We start from the raw sequence: 21,082 nt of genomic DNA, 5'->3' as shown, positions 1-21,082 counted from the left end.
GGGTAATCTAAGAACAAACAGATGTAATTCAAGGAAAGCAAGACTGTTTATTTAAAAAGGAAAAACTTAGATCAAAATCTGAATGTAAAAAGGAAAGCCTGTATGTTTGTGAGAAGGGAATCTTCGTTAAGAAATTTTGTGTGTGGTTAGGACTACGGTTGTGGAGATTAATGTGTAAAAAAGTTTATTAGGGAGTGACCAACGCATGGAGAAGGGAGAGTAAGAGAGCAAGATTAGGCAGAAGTTGAATGATCATACAATATCAACACAAGACTCCATTGATTCTCTGAGGAGTTCCAAAAGTTGGATTACCCTTCAGAATCACTCTAAATTAGGGCAAAAGGGCTGGACTTTTATAAGTCATTGTTTGCGACAACCTGGGAAGAGGGTATGCCTTGGCAAGGCAGCTGTCTTCAGTTAAGGTGACCCCTCATGGCATGTGAGAGTTGAGGACTGTTGGCCACGATCTCTACAGCTGAGAGTCCTTTATTCCTGATGGGGATTCTGGTCAGCACACCACAGCGCCCACCACAAAAACTCAGATCCATGCAGCACCCTGGATGTCCTTGTCTCAAAATGTATGTATCAACATGGGAGATGCTAGGGAGGAAAAAGGAAGGACTGATTTACTTATTCTTAAAAATTCACCTTGTTGAAATAAATGAGTCTTAATATGGAAGTACACCAGTATAAGATTGGAATTTGGTTTTTCTTTGTTAAAATGTCAGTTTTCTTAGGTCTATGTTGTAAACAAAGATTATTCTATATCTTTAACCGGCCTGGAAAAAATTTGTTTGTTTTTAAAGTTGAATTTTTTCAACATTAAGCTAAATTTTAACAACTATGTAATCCTCTGCATTTTCCTTTCTTATTGCCACCTTATGGCATAATAAGATTTCCAATCTTATTGCCACCTTGGCTAAATAGATAATTATTATAATTATTAAGTTTTAAAATGATCTATAATCTTATTTAGACACGTGCTTTAAAACCTGATATTTCAAACTTCCCCAAATTCAACTTCTAAATGAAGTCTTTTTGACAAGTTAGGCTTATTTGATAGGTCACATCATAGGGGAAGCATTGTCAAATAAGTGATGATAAACTTCCTTAGGTCCTATTATATGTTTGAGTGCTAGAGCTGTTTGAGAGATTATATAAAATTTCTAACCTTTTGATATGACATTATAGAAGGACATATCAAAAGTTCCAGAATCAGATAAAAAAAAAATAACACTACTCAACCCATATTCTTGCTGTGCTTATTCAGGGGCAAGAGGGGGATAGTCATTTATGTACTCTATAGCAGGAACAGTAAACTACAGCTCTCGGGCTAAATGCAACCCAACACCAGTTTTTTAAATGAAGTTTATTGGAACAGAGCTACACCTATTCATTTATGCCCATGGTTCTCAAGTACTTCACAAGTACAATATTGACCCCCAGGGCACCTCTAGCAATATTGGGAGATGTTTTTGGTTGTGACAATGGGTGGGGGGACTATTGGCATCTAGTTACTGGCACTTTGTAGCCAGAGATACTGCTAAACCCACTACAGTGCATAGGACAGCTTCCCAAAACAAAGTATCTGGCCCCAAATATCAGAAGAGCCAAGGTTGAGATATTCTGATTTATGTATTTCTTTAGATGTTTTTACACTAAAATGGTAGAGTTGAGTGGTTCTGGCAGAGCTCATATGGCCCACAATGTCTAACATATTTAATATCTGGCTCTTTATGAAAGCTTGCCAATTCTCTACAAGAAACCATAAAATATACTTAAGTATCCCTTGTAATAGTAGGTTATCTATCAATTCTGGAAAGCTTCCTTTAATATTATTTCTTGTAGAAATGAGCCAGGCAGTTATTTTTATCTATGCCTCTTCTAGCCATATAAAGGGCTATAGTAAAAAGTTATACTATATTTTAGTCTGATTATTTAAGAGATATTTAAAACAGTGATTCTCAAAAGCCAATCCAAGTATCAGTAACTTGCCATGATGAACCTTCCATTGGCCCATAATGAAATGAGAAAAATAAGGACAAATTTGGGGGATTTTCATAAGGCTAACTTAATTCAATGTTAAGGGCTATTCCTACTGATTATCCCTCCTACATTTTAAAATATTAAAATGCCCTTTCTTTTCTGAAACGATGTTGATGACAGGTAGTTTCTTTAATATGGCAAAACTGATAGTGGTAACACCGCATCAAGTCATTAAAAAAAATCATTGCTTCTTGAAACCAAAAAGTCAAAAAGCCTCTGATTTAGAGGCTTTTGCTCCATTAGGAGGAGTCTTTGATGTTGCACATATGTCACATATCACTGCTGAAGGTATTTCTTAAATGTGTTTTGCAATGTCTAATAAGTGATGAACTACAGCTGAAGGCTTTTCCACATTCATTACAATCATAAGGTTTTTCTCCAGTATGAATTCTCTGATGTTTAGCAAAGGATGAATCATGCCTAAAGGCTTTCCCACAATGACTGCATTCATAAGGCTTCACTCCCGTGTGGACTCTCTGATGAATAGAAAGATGAATTCTCTGGCTAAAGGCTTTCCCACATTCCTTACATTTATATGGTCTTTCCCCAGTATGAGTTCTCTGGTGTTGAGTTAGGTATGTGCTATGGCTGAAGGTTTTATTGCATACATTACAAATGTAGGGTTTCACACCAGTATGAATAATCTCATGTTGCCTAAGGTGTCTAATCTGGAAAAATGCTTTTCCACAGTCTTTGCATGTAAAAGGTTTCTCTCTAACATGAGTTCTCAGATGCTGGATCAGCCCAATGCTCTGGCTGAATGCTTTCTCACATACCCCACATTCGTAGGGCTTCTCCCCAGTATGAATTCTAACATGTTGAGTAAGAGATGATGGGTGTCTGAAGGTTTTTCCACATTCCTTACATTCATAGGGTTTCTCACCAGTATGGATTCTCTGATGTGGAATAAGGGATGAACTTTGGCTAAAAGCTTTTCCACATTCTTTACATCGGAAAGGTTTCTCTCCAGTATGAATTCTCATGTGTTCTGTAAGGTGAATGAGCTGTTTGAAGATTTTTTCGCAAATATTACATTCAAAGGTTTTCAATCTGGTATAATTCCTTGAATGATTAATCAAATCTAAATTGTATCTACTTCGCTTTCTAGATACACCATATTTATGGTCTTTTTTTCTCGGAGAAATTTCTGGTCCTGGAATAACTTTTGAGCTCACATTAATACTTTTCTCAAATCTATTAGATTCTCGGCCTCTTTCCTGAGTGAGTACTTTGTGGATCAAGGGGATTTGCCCCTCACCCATTCCTTGGTTTTCCTGGTGGTTTTCTAACTGATCACATTTGGAGATTCTTCCCAATGTGGAATATAAGGTGCTTCCTCTTGTGGACTGTTCCTTCATTAGGCCATGGTGTAATTCTTCCCAAGAAGTATCATTCTTTACGGCTGACTCCTTGGTTTCTGCTTTACTCTCCAAGTCTGAAAGAAATCCCAAAATACAAATGACCCATATTCAGTGTACTTTAAAAAATAAATGGCCATAGTGAGAATAGGAGGGGGGGAAAATGAACATGTACTAGGCATAGAGACCTTGGACTATCTTCAAATGTAATTCTGCCCCCTAGAGAGCTAATATAAAAGGAAATGAAGAAATCAAAGGAAAGAAGCTGTTAGGGTATGTGAGGGGACTTTAAGGAACTGGGAGGAGTTCATCCATGTGAACTCGAGGAAGTGCACTAAGAAGAAAGCATTGTTGTAAGGGCAAATATCAAGAGATAAGATTAAGGAACACAGTATTCTACCACCATATCATCTCAAGCCCGTATTTCTATGACAAAATTGTTCCTATTAAAAAAAGTTTTTTTCAAGTATTAATCCATACTTTCTACATATTAAAACGTTAAATAATCTAGGAACTCATTCACTAAAGAGGGATAGCCTCTCTCAATTTCATCCCCATTCCCTCTACTCTCTTAGGATTTTGGAAAGCATCCATTCAGACATTCCCAACAATATGTATATGTGAATGTGTGTATTTATGTATGGTCATAAATATACATTTGCACAAAAAAGGGATCATAGTATACATATAGCTCTGCATCTGTTTTTTTTTTCTGCATCTGTTTTTTTTTAAGTATTTTTTAAGTTTATTTATTTTAAGAGAGAGAGAGCCGAGGAGGGGCAGAGAGAAAGAGAGAAGAGAATCGCAAGCAGGCTCTGTGCTGTCAGTGCAGAGCCCAACATGTGTCCCAAAACCATGAACCATCAGATAATGACCTGAGCCAAAACCAAGGGTCAGACGCTTAACCAACTGAGCTACCTAGGTGCATCTGTTTTGTATTTTAACTCAACTTTATCTTGTAGGCTCCCTCCCATGTCTGTACATTTAGATTAATCTCATTATTTAAAAAAAAAAAAAGTTTATTTATGTTGAGAGAAAGAGTGAGTGTGAGCAGGGAGAGGGGTAGAGAGAGAGGGAGAGAGAGAATCCCAAGCAGGCTCCGTGCTGTCAGCACACAGCCTGACATGGGGCTCAATGTCATGAACCATGAGATCATGACCTGAGCCGAAATCAAGAGTCAGACACTTAACCAACTGAGCCACCCACGAACCCCTATCTTATTCTTTTTAACAAGTGCAATACATACCACTGCATTGATATTGATATTCCATTGATGGACATATCATAACTTGACTCTTCTCTACTGAAAAATATTTAGGTTGTCTCCAGTTTCTCATGTTATCATCATGCATACATTTGCGTACACTCCTGTCAATATTTCATAGGCTTTACTAAAGAGGAATTATTGGGTTCTGGGTATGTGTGCTCTCGGTAAACATGGGTGCCCTTCCCTACAAGTTCACTGGATTTTTATCAATCTTCATAATTTTTGCCTGTATCTGTATATAAGAGGTGAAAAATGGGCTTCTTATTTGTAACACATTATTAGCTATACTGTAAAATCTTAAAGGACAGAGACTATATGGACTATGCATGGTATACATGGGACAGTTTGGGGTGAAAGAAATTCTCTTTCTATTCGCTTCCATCCATTTGGGCCCTGCCATCCTAAAGCACCAATATTTCCTGTCTACAACAAACTCTTATTCCCCAGGATTTCTAATCTCACCTTAGTAACAGCACATACAAAGTGCTCAGGAATAGCTGGGTAAATTTTGGAGTGGACTTAGAAAGCCAGCAGAGATGTTGACATCACTTATTACAGGGGATAAAGAGTTACTTAACTTTTCAGGGTAAGAACAAAATAAATGTCATATTTCAAGAGGTCAACTCTGATAGTAACATTCAAAATGATTCAGAAAAATAATAAAATATCAACAAATACAACTAAAAATCAGAGTAACAGGCATGAGATGATGGGAACTTGGCTTAGCACTGCATCAGCACATATGAAGAGGAGAAGTGGATCTAGCAGGTACTATCAGAGAAGAAACCATGAGGAATGAGGGAAGAACTGAGAGTAGAAAAACATAACGCATTCTTGCTGATATCATGATTTCTGGTCTTTGAGAATGAAAGAATAGGAGGAGTCAGGGTGAGAAATTTGGGAGAGAGAATGGTTTCTGTTTTTGAATGTATTGGGCTTGAAGTGACGACAGTGCATCTAGACAGAGATGTCCTAAATACCGGGGATATGTGGGAATCGATAAAAATAGGGAGAATACAGGTCTCAAGGGACAACTGAAACCATCACAACGCATTTGTGGACATTTGTGCAGCTACAGAATAGCAGCGTGCAAGACAGAGACCCCTCAGGGATTGCAGCAGGAATTGCCGGATATGCACCAAATCTGTTCTTCCCATTTTTGGACACACACCTACATCTTCCTTGATTTGGATTTCAGCGAAGTGACAAAGGTTTCTCCTGTAAGTGAACCAGAGTGAAAGTCATGTGAACCACTCCAGGAGGCTGCCCCGTAAAAACCTCCTAGATGTGGGATGCCTGAGTGTTTCAGTCTGTTAAGCCTCTGACTTCGGCTCAGATCATGATCTCACAGCTCGTGAGTTCGAGCCCCAGGTCAGGCTCTGTGCTGACAGCTCAGAGCCTGGAGCCTGCTTCGGATTCTGTCTCCCCCTCGCTCTGCTTGTGCCCCGCTCACGCTCTGTCTCTCACTCCTTCAAAAATAAATAAACATTGGGGCGCCTGGGTGGCTCAGTTGGTTAAGCGTCCGACTTCAGCTCAGGTCACAATCTCGCGGTCCGCGAGTTCGAGCCCCGCATCGGGCTCTGGGCTGATGGCTCAGAGCCTGGAGCTTGCTTCCAATTCTGTGTCTCCCTCTCTCTCTGCCCCTCCCCCGTTCATGCTGTGTCTCTCTCTGTCTCAAAAAAAAATAAACGTTAAAAAAAAAATTTAAATAAATAAACAAATAAATAAACATTAAATTAAAAAAAAAAAAAAAAAAATCCCAGATGAGCTCCTTGTGTGCCCTCGTTCTGCTGCTGGCTATACTTAGATGATGAGGAGGCCCTAGCGAATGACAGAGCCACCATGTAGAAGAAATCTCAATCCCAGATGCGTGAGGTGGAAAAGAACTGTCCATTGAACTAAACAGTTCCCCCAGACCAGCGTACAAGCAAGATTTCTGGCTATTCTGTGTGAGCCACATTTTAGAGTCTATTTGCTATAGTAGTGTAGCCTGTCCTAACAGAAGTGGAAACGATGTATCTGCATTAGAAAAGATATTGATGAGGGCAGCTGGGTGGCTCAGTCGGTTAAACATCCGACTTCGGCTCAGGTCATGATCTCATGGTTTGTGGGTTCAAACCCCACATCAGGCTCTGTGCTGACAGCTCGGAGCCTAGATCCTGCTTCGGATTCTGTGTCTCCCTCTCTCTCTGCCCCTCCCCTGCTTGTACTCTGTCTCTCTTTCTCTCTCTCAAAAATAAACATCAAAAAAAAAAAAAAAAGGATATTGATGAGAAGCATTGAAAAAGCAGTAAGAGATATGTAGGAGATAAAAACTGTGGAGGAAAGGCAGCAAGGTCTAGAAACCTAATGCTGCCATGTAGAATCGTGCCATAAGAACACAAAATGTGGAGTCAGAAGGATTGGAATTCAAATACTGACTCCACCAACCAGTAGCTAAGTGATGCTGGACAAATTTCTTAACCTATGAGCCTTCTTTTCCTCCTCTGTAAGATGGGGCTAATGTATGCACAGGACTCACAGAGGCCAGCCTGATGAAAAGCTGTCATTATTACTGTTCTTAGATGAAGAAGGTTGTTAAAAGCTATCTGATTTGGTCAGAAGGAATTCTGTGGTGATTTTTCACAGAGGCATAAGTTATCTGAAATAAAAATCTAAATTACACAAGTTAAAAAGAGAATCAGAATTGAAGCTATGATCACAGAATAAGATTTAGGAAAAAGTTTTAACCAGAACCATGAAAGAGTAAAATCCATAATAAAATTACATAGGAATCCGGTGAAGAGTGCTGTACTTAATGAGGGGAGATCCACGAATACCTGAATGTACAGGAGAAAGAAGCTATCATCAGGGCAAGGTTTGAAATGCTGGAGAAAACAAGAAAATCATGCAACTGGGTCAGGAGAATTAGTTAAGGAAACTAACCCTGATAAGAAAGGCATCTCTTTTCCTCTGACTCCAGAGAAACTAACAAGAAAAGGCAAGTTCAGGAAAGGGGTAACAGGGTGGTAATCAGGTTTCAGGTCAGGTCCCATCCAGATGGCATGGGCTTCCCCACAATCTGGAGAAGGCTTCAAGTGGAGCTTTCTAGCAAACATGACAAAAGACCCCAACTGCCTTGCTCTTACCTGAACGTGGACCTCCTGAAACCTCTCTCTCGATCAGCCATGGCTCTTCTCCTTTCTCCAACTGGGAAATCACACCAGGTTTGGAGAGCTGATATCCTGCTCACGAAGAAGAAAAGACTGCATGTGCTGAGGTCATCCCAAGAATTTAAAGATAGTTTTTTGGTATTCAGGCCTGCTGAGGGGTAGAGTAGAAAGACCAGGGCAGAAAAGACCACAGCAATCCTGACTTGCTATTGAGAAGGAACTAGAAAACTCCAACACAACCCAGAGCCCAAGCTAACACTTTGGTTAGAAATAAAAGATTTTGTTCCAACAGGCAGGTTCTAGTTATAAGGGGAACTCATCCTTACCCACTGAGACCAGGTTCCCATAGTTCTCCAGCATCACCTCCCGGTATAGACTCCGGTGAGCAGGGGCCAGTTGTCCCCACTCCTCCTGGGTGAAGTCCACAGATATGTCCTTGAAGGTCAACAGTTCCTAGAACATCAAGTATGTTCCTTTTCAGCCAGAGTTTGGGAGGTTGTTCTAACACTGTCTACATGCTAAGAGATTCTATCCGAATTTTCCTGGATGCTCTTGAAAACTGGTCGGCTGATTCTCTGCTACACGTTACAACACAATGCACAAAGCGTGTAAGCTGTCTTTTATAACTTACAATTTGGCTAAAGGAGAAATACTCATGAAATATTAAAGAAGGTCTCAGAACAGTGTATACTAATTTAGATTAAGGACAATAAAGATCAGGAATATTTGAAGAAGGTGAGAGTTCAAAAGAGGCCAAGGCCACAAGAGAAGCCAGGGACCTTTGTTGGGCTGAAAGAATTTGTTAAAACGAGAACATTTCAGCATAGGTAATATACGCTTAACTGAGTACTTCGGTTAGTAAGAAAAGTATGTGAGAATAGGTTTCTGTAGAGAGCATGAATTCTGCCTACTAAAGGAAGATCCCTTGACCAAAGCAGACACTGTGTGGTGAAGTACAAGAGCCTGTCATGTATGATCTACAAAATTAAATAACCATTTTGTAATTATTTTAAAAAATATTACCAAATGCAAAGAGCACCCAGAAGCCAGAAGGCTGAGATCAAAACACATTCCTTATGTATGGAGACAATTCTAATGCTTTTTTTTTTTAATTTTTTAATGTTTATTCATTTTTGAGAGACAGAGACAGAGCATGAACAGGGGAGGGGCAGAGAGAGGGAGACACAGAATCTGAAGCAGGCTCCAGGCTCCGAGCTGTCAGCACAGAGCCAGACGCGGGGCTCGAACCCGTGAACGGTGAGATCATGACCTGAGCCGAAGTCAGATGCTTAACCGACTGAGCCACCCAGGCACCCCTCTAATGCTTTTTATATATTGTAAATAATTCTGGAAGGCACTTGAGGCCTATTGGGCTGACAACAGCATCCACATGAGAAAACTGAATTTGAGGAATGTTAAGGATATGGGATTAAACCCTGTGCCATGTTATCTTGGAAGCTAAGAGCATGCCACTACAAAACTCTTCTGGTTTCTAGGAAGATCTCCTTCTATATTGATTTTCTCTGATTACTGTAGAATTTTCTTGAGTTTCCCTATGCTTCTGGGGTTTGGTGGCACAGAGCTCTGCCCATTGCCAGTGCGGCTGGTTTTCTGATTAGCTCGTTTACGATACACAGAAACTATTAAACTGCTCTTGGAAGTTTCCCTTCCTTTTCCAGTCAGCCTATTTAGTTTGTGCCCTTTGTGACCTGCCAGCAACTTCTCATTTCCCTTTTCATCTACAATTCTGCTCCAAAACATGACCAGAAATCATCTTTTAAAGCTCATTAGTGAAGTGTATACATCTCCAAGAATATCAGAACTGCATTCTATTAATTTTCAAATGTTGCTTAAAATGTTTTACAATGTTTGTCTTTCCCCCAGATGACATCTGTGAGGTTTCAGGGCAAGAACTATATTACATACTTTCACACACACACAAACACACGCCAGCACAAGTTTTAAATGTGTTGGATAAATGGCCAGAGGTTTGCTTGAAATAAGAAGGTTCCTGAGGAAGGTTGCTACCGGTGGGACAATCACCTGTGAAATCAATCAGTGTGGCCTGATTTAGAACAGGCTAAGAAAACCCAATCCAGCAAGCTGAGTCAAAGAAAATCAAAGTCCAGGGCTCAAACAATTTTAAGAAAGTAACAGGAAACTCCAACCCACCTGGGATTCTACTGTCAGTGGCCTAGAGGTCACTTCATCCTCGAAACTTTCTCCCTGGGTCTCATCCGCATCCTTAGAGAGCAAAACTGAGGAAGGAAAAGAGGCATGAGGTTTGCATCCCCCAGACCTAGAAAAATGGCTTGCAGACCAGACCTCCTGAATATGGCTCCTCTCTTAAAACATTCACAGAGAGGGACATTAGAGCATTTCAGAGCAGACCGGAGACTCCTTAATGAAAAGGATCTAAGGTGCACTGCTTTGGGCATTAATACTTCCCAATGGGCAATGTTGGTCCGTTAGCACAGATCTACCGGCCACTCCTCTGTTCAAAAATCCTCAAAGCTTCCCCACTGACAAGAAAGAAAAATCCGAACACTTTACCGTGGATTTCAAAACCCTCCACAACCAGTCCGTCACTGCTTCTCTCCTTCTTTATCCATGATCTCCTTCTAAACATCCTCCTTCAACCACTGGACACACCCACCCACATAATCCCAGTCACCATTCTTTGAACATACCTGCATAGTACCCACCTCAGTATTTTCCCAAGTCCTACTCAGTGAAAACCTGAGATATCCTTCTGGATCAGTTCAAGTGAAGTTTTCTCAAACACTCTTAATGAGAAGAAGGCTTCCTCTTCTCTGTATTCTTCCAAAGCTTGTTTTTATCTCTATTCTGTTATCTATCTCAGACTGCCTATCATATTTATTTGTATAATTATCTCCCTCAATTGAATATTAGCATGAGTATATGGGTAGAAAGTTTTTTTATTTCCGTCTGGCTCATTTTTTCCCATCTCCTAAAGCGTTAAGCGTAACACCCTGCCAGGTTGCTAGAATTCCAACCTGAATTTGAAGTATTAAAACCTGGCTGAATTTTTTTTTTTTTTTTAATTTTTTTTTTTCAACGTTTTTAATTTATTTTTGGGACAGAGAGAGACAGAGCATGAACGGGGGAGGGGCAGAGAGAGAGGGAGACACAGAATTGGAAGCAGGCTCCAGGCTCCGAGCCATCAGCCCAGAGCCTGACGCGGGGCTCGAACTCACGGACCGCAAGATCGTGACCTGGCTGAAGTCGGACACTTAACCGACTGCGCCACCCAGGCGCCCCAAAACCTGGCTGAATTTGAGGTATTAAAAATATGAACTAGGAACTGAGGTACATGAATTGTTGTCCTTGTATTTTTCCCCAACTTTTCATCATGAATATTGAACATGCATATATCCACCACCTGTATTCAGTGATTGTTAACATTTGCCATATTTGCTTCATCTATATTTTTTTCTGAACCACTTCAAAGTTGCAGACATCATGATACTTTGTCCCTAAATACCTCAAATAAGGATCTTCTCCTGCATAACCACAATACCATTTATCACACCTAAGCAAGTTAACAATAATTCTGTATTCATGGGAACCTGGGTGGCTCAGTTGGTTAAATGTCAGACTCGTGATTTTGGCTCGGGTCATGATATCCCAGTTCGTGAGTCTGAGCCCTACATCACGCTCTGTGCTGACAGTGCACAGCCTGCTTGAGATTCTCTCTCTCTCTGTCTGCCCCTCCCCTGCACATGCACGCAATCTCTCAAAAATAAATAAACACTTGAAAACAATAATTCCATATTCAGATTTCCTCAGATCTTCTCAAACTGTCTTTTATTCTGGATTTCTTCTCAACCCAGGAGCCAACCAAGGTTCACACATTCAAAGCGGTTATCTTTAGTCTCTCTAGAATAGTACTCCCCTGCCTTTTTAAATTTTTATTTATTTTTGAGAGACAGAAAGAACATGAGCAGGAGAGGGGCAGAGAGAAGGAGACACAGAATCTGAAGCAGGCTCCAGGCTTCGAGTTGTCAGCACAAGCCAGACGTGGGGCTCAAACCCGTGAACCGTGAGATCATTACCTGAGCCGAAGTCAGATGATCTACCAACTGAACCACCCAGGTGCCACACTTCCCCTTTTTTCATGGCACTGGCTTCTTATGAGACCAACACAGTCTGACTGTGCTAGGGTTTACCTTATTTCTCTGTTCCCTGTATTTTCTTTAAACCAGAAGTTCAGCCTTTAAGCTCAATTTAGGATCAGATGAAACATTTTGGCAGGAATTCCTCATGGGTGATACCATGTGCTTTATAATACATTACCCAGAAGGTACAAAATGTGAGGTTATCCCATCATTGTCACACTTGATTAAGACAGTGGCCACCACATATCGCCATCGGAAAAACGTGCTCTTTCCTTGGCTTTTAGCAATTTGTGGGGGCAATACTTTGGCACCCTGTGAATACCCTGTTCCCCATCAACTTTTCAATTACTTCATTTATAGTAATATAGTCTATCGTTCCTTCCACTTCTTTATCGGCAGATATTTTCTGTAAAAAGCTTTCCCTCAACAAACGGAAATGATCTTTTAAAAAGCAAGATGAATGTATTCTTCACTCTGATAATAATTTATTTTCAAGGTAAGGAATCAGTGTAGGAATCACCACCAGTGTTGGCAAGTTAAGTTTTTCCCCTTTCTCTATTTTAAGTGCCATCATGAACTTACGGAATTTTATTTATTCAAAGTGTTACAATCAATCTGGATATTTAAACAGTCCTAAGTTTGTCCAAACTTGCCATCCTGCTGACACGCATCTTTGCACTCGTCCTTGCTTTCTAGCGCGAGACACTCCAGGCTCACCTGGTACTTTCCCTGCTGCCTTTTACTTCTGGCCTAGCCACCAAGTGCCTAGACTGGTCTCTCAGTTGACTCAAATTTCCTCACTGTAAAATACAGAAAATCAGGCAAGTCTTCCCTGCCCCACACGCCCATGGGGGAAATGAAAAGAGGTAACATACACAGTCATGACACTTAGATACTGGTTTCAGGTTGAAATGACCATTACTGAAAACGCAGGCCAGGAGCCATAATCAAGAACCCCAGAAATCTTTTCCCCAATTGCCTACCCAAGGGGTGCTTTAGCTCAGGTGTCTACCTTCCTTCTCAAACTAGATGCTGCTGCTTTTCCTCCTTCCCGCCAGCCTATTCTCACCTTCTCCTTCAAACATCTTAGTCACGTCCTCCCACAGGGATGCCCCCTCGGTGGCCTTCTTTGGATGGCGCAACTTCACCCAGGTGCTGGCCTCCATGGGCAGGGTGATCAGGCTCTGCTGTAGCATGATGACTTCAGCACTCCTTTCTAGGGCTCTCTGCCTCAGCCCACGAGGCAGAAGATCCTATCTGGACCTGTCCACTTTTGATAAAGACACTGCTGGCAACTCGGGCTTCACAGTTGTGCTGGAGTCCTCTACTCTCAGGAACCAGGGGGAACATACAGTACCAAAATCCAGAATCTGGACCTTTTCATGTCCAAGTTCACAAGGAACATCCCATCTGGAGCTCCGTCTGTCTCCTCAGCAGGCAGCTGTTTGGCTCCAGGTGTTTTTCTACGCAACCACCGCTACGGTCCCCTGATGATGCTGGATAGAAAACATTAGAGTCAAAAAAAAAAAAAAAAAGAAAAAAGAAAACATTAGAGTCAGCAAAAGGATCTACAGTGCTCAGTCGCACGGTCAGAATTCTAGAACTTAACGCCAATCATCAAAAAATTTTTACAAAAGGTATATGGAGACGGTGGATATACACAGCCCACGCGGTCCAAGCCACTGTGCTGGTGTCACGAAGCACAAAGAGACGAATAAAACCCAATTTACTATGGTTAAATTAGCCTTGAGATTTGGAATCACAAAGGAGCTGGGTTTGAATCCCACCGGCTCCTTCTCTTGGCTGTGGCAAATCACGGATGCCTTCCAACCCCGTCCCTTCCTCCCAGAACCGAGAAGCTAAACCTTTCTCCAGGCCCGGACCTCGCTGCCTTTGTCCGAGCGCCACCCCGGGCTCCTGGGCACATCACGCACCACGGGGAACCTTGGGCGGTGTCTCGCCGGCGCCTGCCGAGGTCCCCGCCCCAGACCCCGCACCACTCCCGCTCACCCCGCTCGCTGGCTCGCCCGGCTCGCCCCTGCCCTCTCGCCCGGCCGGCGGCTCCCTACGTAGCGCCGAGATGCCTCCGCGTAGCGCAGCCCTGGCCGGTGCGCCTGCGCGGCAGCGGCCTCCGCGCGTGGTTCCCAGCGTCCTCCGCGGCAGCCTCCCGCTCGCGGCGCCTCCCGAGATGCTCGCCCGGCGGCCCCGTCACTGTGGGTTCCCTGCGGCCCGGGGTCCCAACCCCGGGGAAAGCAGCCCCGCTTCTGCGGCGGGAGCCGGAGCCGGTGCTCTTGTCCCCAACCCCCACCCCAAACTACCCGTCTCCCCTCTGCCGGGAAGAGGCACGTGAATGTTTCCATTGGGAGGTTTGGAAACCCTTGGCAAAAGGGAAGCATCTGTGTCACTTTTTTGTCCCGACAACATTGGTATAAACGAATCCATACCGCTTTCCTTTCACATGTACATGGAAAAGGCTGAAAGTGGAATGGAATCTTGTTTTATTAAAAGAATACCACGATCCATAAATCCAATACATTCTTACGGTGGTTGCTTTCCTTGCATTTCTGAAATGCCAGAAAATAACTACACAAAAGCAAAATAATTACCTCTTAGAATCCCATCAAGCAGAGATAACCATTGTTAACATTTGGTACACAGACTTATCTACACACACCCCCACACACATCCCATCTGGGTTTTTTTTAAATGCATTTTTATGCATTTTCTGCAAAAAAATGATTAACTGTCATGCTCTTTTATTCGTGGGTTTGCTCTCCTCAAAAACATAGGAGTACATCATTCCAAATACGCTTCTATATCAATAGCTTACAAAAACAACAATTTAGAAAATAAAATGAAACTATGTACTTGCTGTTGTGGACTGAATAGTTGTGTCTCCCCACAACTCTCGGCAATTTCCTACGAAGCCCTAACCCCCTACGGTAGAGCTTTATGTGGAGTAAGGAAGTAATTATGATTAAATGAAGCCATAAGGGTGGGGCCCCAGTCCCATAGGATTAGTGTCCTTATAAGAAGAGACACCGGAGGGCTCACTCACTCTCTGAAGTTCAGGCCGTGAAGAAAGGTCATGTGCGGATTTAGCAAGAAGGTGTCATCTACCTGCCAGAAAGAGTTCTCACCGTAAACTGACCCTGCCAGACCTTGATCTGGAACTGGTAGCCTCACATAGGCTAGAAGAAAATAAATGAGAAATAAGTGAGAAAATAAATTTCTGTTGGTTAAGCCACGCAGTCTATGATGTTTAGTTATAGTAGCCCCCATAGATTAGTGTACTTGACATACAGTATTTACAGAGCATGAGTCTTTGTTCTCAGTGCATTACATATTTTAACTGATTTAGGCCTCATACCAACCCCTTGTGGCAGTTCCCGGTTTGCAGATAAGAAAGCACATTTGGAGAAGTTAATCAACTTGCCTTGCATTATTCACTTTGCAGGTGGTGAACCCAGGCAGTCTATGCTCTCATTTGCTACCCCCCCCCCCCCCCAAAAAAAAACCCACAGTAAAATAGAGTAAAATGTTAATGGTAGAGTCTAGGTGGTGATGCATGGATGTACACTGTAAAATTATTCGACTTTTCTGTATGTTTGAATATTTTCATAATAAAATGGGAAAATATAGCTAAACAAAAATTACGTGGGACATTATAAATAAAACTACAGGGGTGCCTGGGTGGCTTAGTCTGTTGAGTGTCTGACTCTTTATTTCTGTTCAGGTCATGATCACACGGTTGTGGGATCAAGCCTCACATCAGGCTCCATGCTCTGCTTAAGATTCTCTCTGCCTCTCTCCTTTCCTCCCTCTCTCCCACTGTCCCTCTCCCCCACTTCCACTCTCTTTCAAATAAAACAGCAACAACAACAACAAACTACAAAAGTTACTGACTCAAATAGAGAGAATAGTAACAAGCACCATATTCAGGGTTTGAAACAGAGCATTTTAGATATGTCACCTTCCCTCCACTTGAATGTTCCCACACTAAAGCTCAACTTTTCTTTTTCCTAAATTATTTAAAAAAAAATTTTTTTTTTCAACGTTTTTTATTTATTTTTGGGACAGAGAGAGACAGAGCATGAACGGGGAGGGGCAGAGAGAGAGGGAGACACAGAATCGGAAACAGGCTCCAGGCTCCGAGCCATCAGCCCAGAGCCTGACGCGGGGCTCGAACTCAAGGACCGCGAGATCGTGACCTGGCTGAAGTCGGACGCTTAACCAACCGCGCCACCCAGGCGCCCCTCTTTTTCCTAAATTAAATGATTCTAAAGCTTACTTGGAATGGTAGGTATTCTCGAATGGCCGGTAAAATTGTGCAACAATAATAAAGTCAGACTTGCCCTACCAATATAATTGGTATAAATTGCCCTACCAATATGATACAAGAAAGGGACAATTATCAAAGTAAGATAAAACCAGTGCCAAAAATATACTCACAGATTAGTGAACTGAATTGGGAAGCCCAGAAACAGACCTGACAACTTATTTAAATTTAATATATTATAAAAGTGACATTTCAGAATAGTGGGGTAATGATGGATTATTCAAAAAGTGGCATTAGGTCCCTAGTTTGCTATCTGCGGGAACTGCATTAGTCTGCTTGAGCTGCTTTAACAAAATACTATAGACTGGATGGCTTAAACAGCAGAAATTTATTCTTTTGCAGTTTTGGAGGCTGGGAAGTCCAAGGTCAAGGTACTGGCAAGGTAGGTTGCAATCTGAGGCCTCTTCTCTTGGTTTGAAGATGGGTGCCATCTCAGTGTGTGCTCGCGTGACCTCTTCTCTTGTGTGTATGGGAAGAGAAAAGGAGCTCGTTGGCATTTTTTTCTAATAAAGGCACTGACCCTATCCTTATGACCTCACTCAACCATAAATACTTCCATAAAGGCCCTATCTCTAGTTATAGTCACTTTGGACTTCAACATAAATTTGAATTTGGCTGGGACGCCAAACACTCTTCCATAACAGGAACAAATCAAGTGAGGTTTCTATTGCACGTGTTACACAGTATGTAATTTTGGAAAAGTTAAGCTTTGGCTTAAAGCAAAAGCAAAACTATTGAAATATTCAAAGAAAGGCGACTCTATACACAGTTTTGTGATTAAGTCTCTTTTATTTGCAAGCAACAAGTTCACCAGAATTGCTTTCTAAGTTAAAGAGATGGTGGCGGTGGTGATGGTGGTGGTGATGGTGATAACTATTGGAAGGATTCTGGAGTGTCTTTGGGAGTCCAAGGAAGAAGTGATTGGCCCAGTCTGTGGAAGTTTAGGAACCAGTGTATCTCTGACCATCGCAAAGTAAAGTGCCCAGAGGGATGCCTCTGAGCCACCCCGCTTAATATGGTTCAGTTGTAGCAACTCCCAGTGTCTGTTGCCCAATTCAAAATTCTAGATCTTGGCAAGATCATTTAATCAGGGAGCTGTGACCAGGTTGGCAGGCAGTGTCCTAGTAGACCTAGTTTCTGGGCTCTCACGTGAGTAAGGGGCAGTTCTCAACAAAGGAGTGTTCTAGACTAAGAAAAAAGATGTATGTTCCTTGATTCACTTAATGACACAAAAAACTTCAATGCTAAAACATGGTTTTTTAAGTACAAAAGAACAAATAGATAAATTTATGAGTTCATTGCAAATTTTCTAAATAAAATGTTAACAGGTAGAACCAGAAATGCACTAAAGACATAATATATATGACCAAGCAAAGTTTTCCCATGGTGTTTCAATACCAGGAAATATATTCACACAATCCATAAGGTCAAGAGGAGAACTGTATGATCATGTCAATAGTCACTGAAAAGGGCATTAAAAACCTTCAGCATTAATATACCTTTATTTGTTTAACAAGTAGTCATCGAGCACTTGCTCTTTGTCAAGTACTGTTTTAATTAATATACTGAAAACTCAAAGTAAAATGGGAATAGAAGGACACTACTTGAATCTAACAAAGACTATTTATAAAAGACCATAGCAAATAGTATTCTAAATGGTTGCAATACTAAAACCATTTTGATTAAAATCAGAAACTTGCCAGCACGTTACTTCTTAACATTGTCTTGAAGGATTTATCAAATACAATAATATAAGGAAACTAGCAAAAATTTTGGAAAAGAACAGTTAGAGCTATATATATCCTTATGCTGATAATATGATGGACCATCTAGAAAAACCTAAGTCTCATATAAAAACTTCTAAAATTAATAGGGGACATTCATGTGAGGAACTTACCTCATCAGAAATACATATAAAATAAGTATCTTTCTTGCTCTAGAAACGAGCATCTAGAATGGAATATATATGAAAAAAGTGAAAACAAAAATTGTTAAAAGCCATAAAACAAGATTTGAATGGCTGTAAAAGCCTATTATACTTGAGGAAGGTTTAATATCATACCTGTCAAATAATATAAAACTTCATTGCAGTTCCTATTAGAATTCCAACAGGATTTCACTTTGATTTCTGAACTAGATAAAAAGATCTTAAGATTCATATGCAACAATAAGGTCCAAGAAGACACGAACAAAAAAAAAAAAAAAAAAAAGTGAGGAAAAGAACGGTGATGAAGGGCTTGCCTTCCAGATACTACAAGGCACTGAGAAGTCGTTATAGCTATGTAATTATGATACTGGTGAGAAATGACAAAGAAAACAATGTAACAGACTAGGGAATCCAAAAATAGATTCTGGATTCTGTGAGATTTTCTTAAATGACAAATATGGTAGTTTAATGAATGAAACCTATCAAATTTAAATATTTAGCAACCTGAAAGAAAATAAAAATGGATCTCTGTCTTAAACCATATTAAGAAATAATTCCAGCTGCATTAAATCCTTACATGTAAAAACAGAACAAAAATCTTGCAAGAAAATCCAAGATAGTGAGGGAAATGCTTTTAACCAAGTCTGGGAACCTAATCAACATGCTTGACTATATAAAAATTAAAACGTTTGTAAGTAAAAATGCCTGAAACAAAGTCAATTTGACACAGAATATATTTGTTTTAAATTTTTTTTAACGTTTTATTTATTTTTGAGACAGGGAGAGACAGAGCATGAACAGGGGAGGGTCAGAGAGAGGGAGACACAGAATCTGAAACAGGCTCCAGGCTCTGAGCTGTCAGCAGAGCCTGAGTGGGGCTCGAACTCACGGACTGCGAGATCACGACCTGAGCCAAAGTCGGCCGCTTAACCGACTGAGCCACCCAGGCGCCCCGACACAGAATATATTTGTAAGGCCGATGGCAGACAAAACATGTATTTGATTGACTCCAAAATACCATTTATGTTAAAATACACCATTATGTATGTACCACTAATACAGAAAAATTCTGCAATTAAAGTAATGCACAATGCTTTTTTATAGCTCAGAATTTTATGTTATACTTAATGAAAGAGCTCTTTAGACTATTTTTAGACACTGATTTTTATCACATCTGATGCTGCTGTGTTTCTGTGCCTTTATGAACATGATAGTTGTTTTTTTTTTTAATTTATTTTTAAGACAGAGAGAGACAGAGCATGAGTAGGGATGGGGCAGAGAGAGAGGGAGACACAGAATCCGAAGCAGGCTCCCGGCTCTGAGCTGTCAGCACAGAGCCCGACGAGGGGCTCGAACTCACAAACTGTGAGATCATGACCTGGGCCGAAGTCGGACGCTCAACCAACTGAGCCATCCGGGCGCCCCAAACATGATAGCTTTTTTCATTGTAATGCCAAATCACTTTGTAACTTAAGACATTTAGAATAGTACTCAAATTCAACACATCTAATACCAATAATGCACATAACTGATGCCTGGGCAATCACAGTCGATGACAATATCTTAACTACTGATTTCAGTTTAGCTTCAGGCTGCTAAAAGAGGTGGAAGCAGGAGGAGAAAAAATAACCTGATAGGACAATGGGCAAAGGATATAATTAGATAATCCACAGAAGAGAAATCCAAATAGCAAGCATATGGAAAATAGCCAAACATGCAAGTTAAAAGTAATAACGAGATACCACTTTATACCCAAGTTGGTCAAAAATAAGAACGCTTAACCTACTGAGCCACCCAGGTGCCCCAAGCTGGCAGTATCTCTTAAAATAAAAAAATATAGACTCCTTTTTTTTTTTAACGTTTATTTATTTTTGAGAGAGAGAGAGCATGAGAAGGGGGAGGGGCAGAAAGAGAGGGGAACAGAGGATATGAAGCAGGTTCTTTGCTAACAGCAGAGAGCTCCACGCAGGGATTGAACTCGTGAACCGTGAGATCATGACCTGAGCTGAAGTCAAGCCACCCAGGTGCCTCTAGACTTCTTTTGACAAAGCATTCCCACTCCTGAGGATCTATCCCTTGAAAGCAAAAGCGCTGTTACAAAGGACAACTGCAGAACTGTTTCCATACGCAGAAAATAGGAAAGTAAATGCCGACGACTACAGAAACGGCTGAATGATAATACACCCACACATCAAGGCCTTCGACAAGAATTAATTAGAGCTATACATCACTTGGCAGGATTTCCATGAAGTAGTTTTAAGTGAGACAGTATTAGATTAAACCATATGAACTTCCTGATATTTAATCATTTTTAACATACAGAAAGGCAATTTCATATGTTTTAGCCTAATAATTATCCCATAAATATGTATATTCGTGTGTGTGTGTATATATGCACATACATGTTAGTGAGGATTATCTGAATATAGAGAAAAATACATACTAAGTTGTTAACATGTACAAATGAAACAAAAGGCATATAACATGATCTAAAAAAAGCAGGCTAGTATCTCATAACACTGAGCTTGAACTGGGGACTTATGCCAAACGATGTTGGCTGTATCATATTGAAGGTCTCAAATCCCTTTAAAAAAAAAAATTTTTTTTTAAGTAGGCTCCATGCCCAACATGGGGCTTGAACTCGTGATCCAGGATCAAGAATCAGATGCTCTCTACCCACAGAGTCTGCCAGGTGCCCCTCAAATCCCTTTTTTATTTCAACAAATGTATTAAAAAAAGAGAACAAACTTGTCTACTGTAAATAGGAAAGCAGCAGTGTCACAAAATATGATAAAAATATTAAATCCAATACATTAAATTTTTAAATAAAACAATGAAAATAAGTGATGATAAA

General features: G+C 40.9%; 1 protein-coding gene across 1 annotated transcript; it reads right to left on the bottom strand.

The window, feature by feature from the left end:
- Window positions 1–1,320: 1,320 nt before the first annotated feature.
- Window positions 1,321–14,075, bottom strand: ZFP69B (ZFP69 zinc finger protein B). Its single transcript, XM_042952400.1, has 6 exons — window positions 13,973–14,075; window positions 13,032–13,458; window positions 9,996–10,081; window positions 8,150–8,276; window positions 7,800–7,895; window positions 1,321–3,481 (listed from the first exon to the last, which is right to left on the bottom strand). The coding sequence occupies exons 2-6, from the start codon at window positions 13,156–13,158 to the stop codon at window positions 2,316–2,318; spliced, it is 1,602 nt and encodes a 533-aa protein (XP_042808334.1). The 5' UTR covers window positions 13,159–13,458; window positions 13,973–14,075; the 3' UTR covers window positions 1,321–2,315.
- Window positions 14,076–21,082: the final 7,007 nt, after the last annotated feature.

The sequence above is a fragment of the Panthera leo genome, chromosome C1 (assembly GCF_018350215.1).
Source record: "Panthera leo isolate Ple1 chromosome C1, P.leo_Ple1_pat1.1, whole genome shotgun sequence".
NCBI classification, from domain to species: domain Eukaryota; kingdom Metazoa; phylum Chordata; class Mammalia; order Carnivora; family Felidae; genus Panthera; species Panthera leo.
This window is presented reverse-complemented; position numbering and strand designations above follow the sequence as displayed.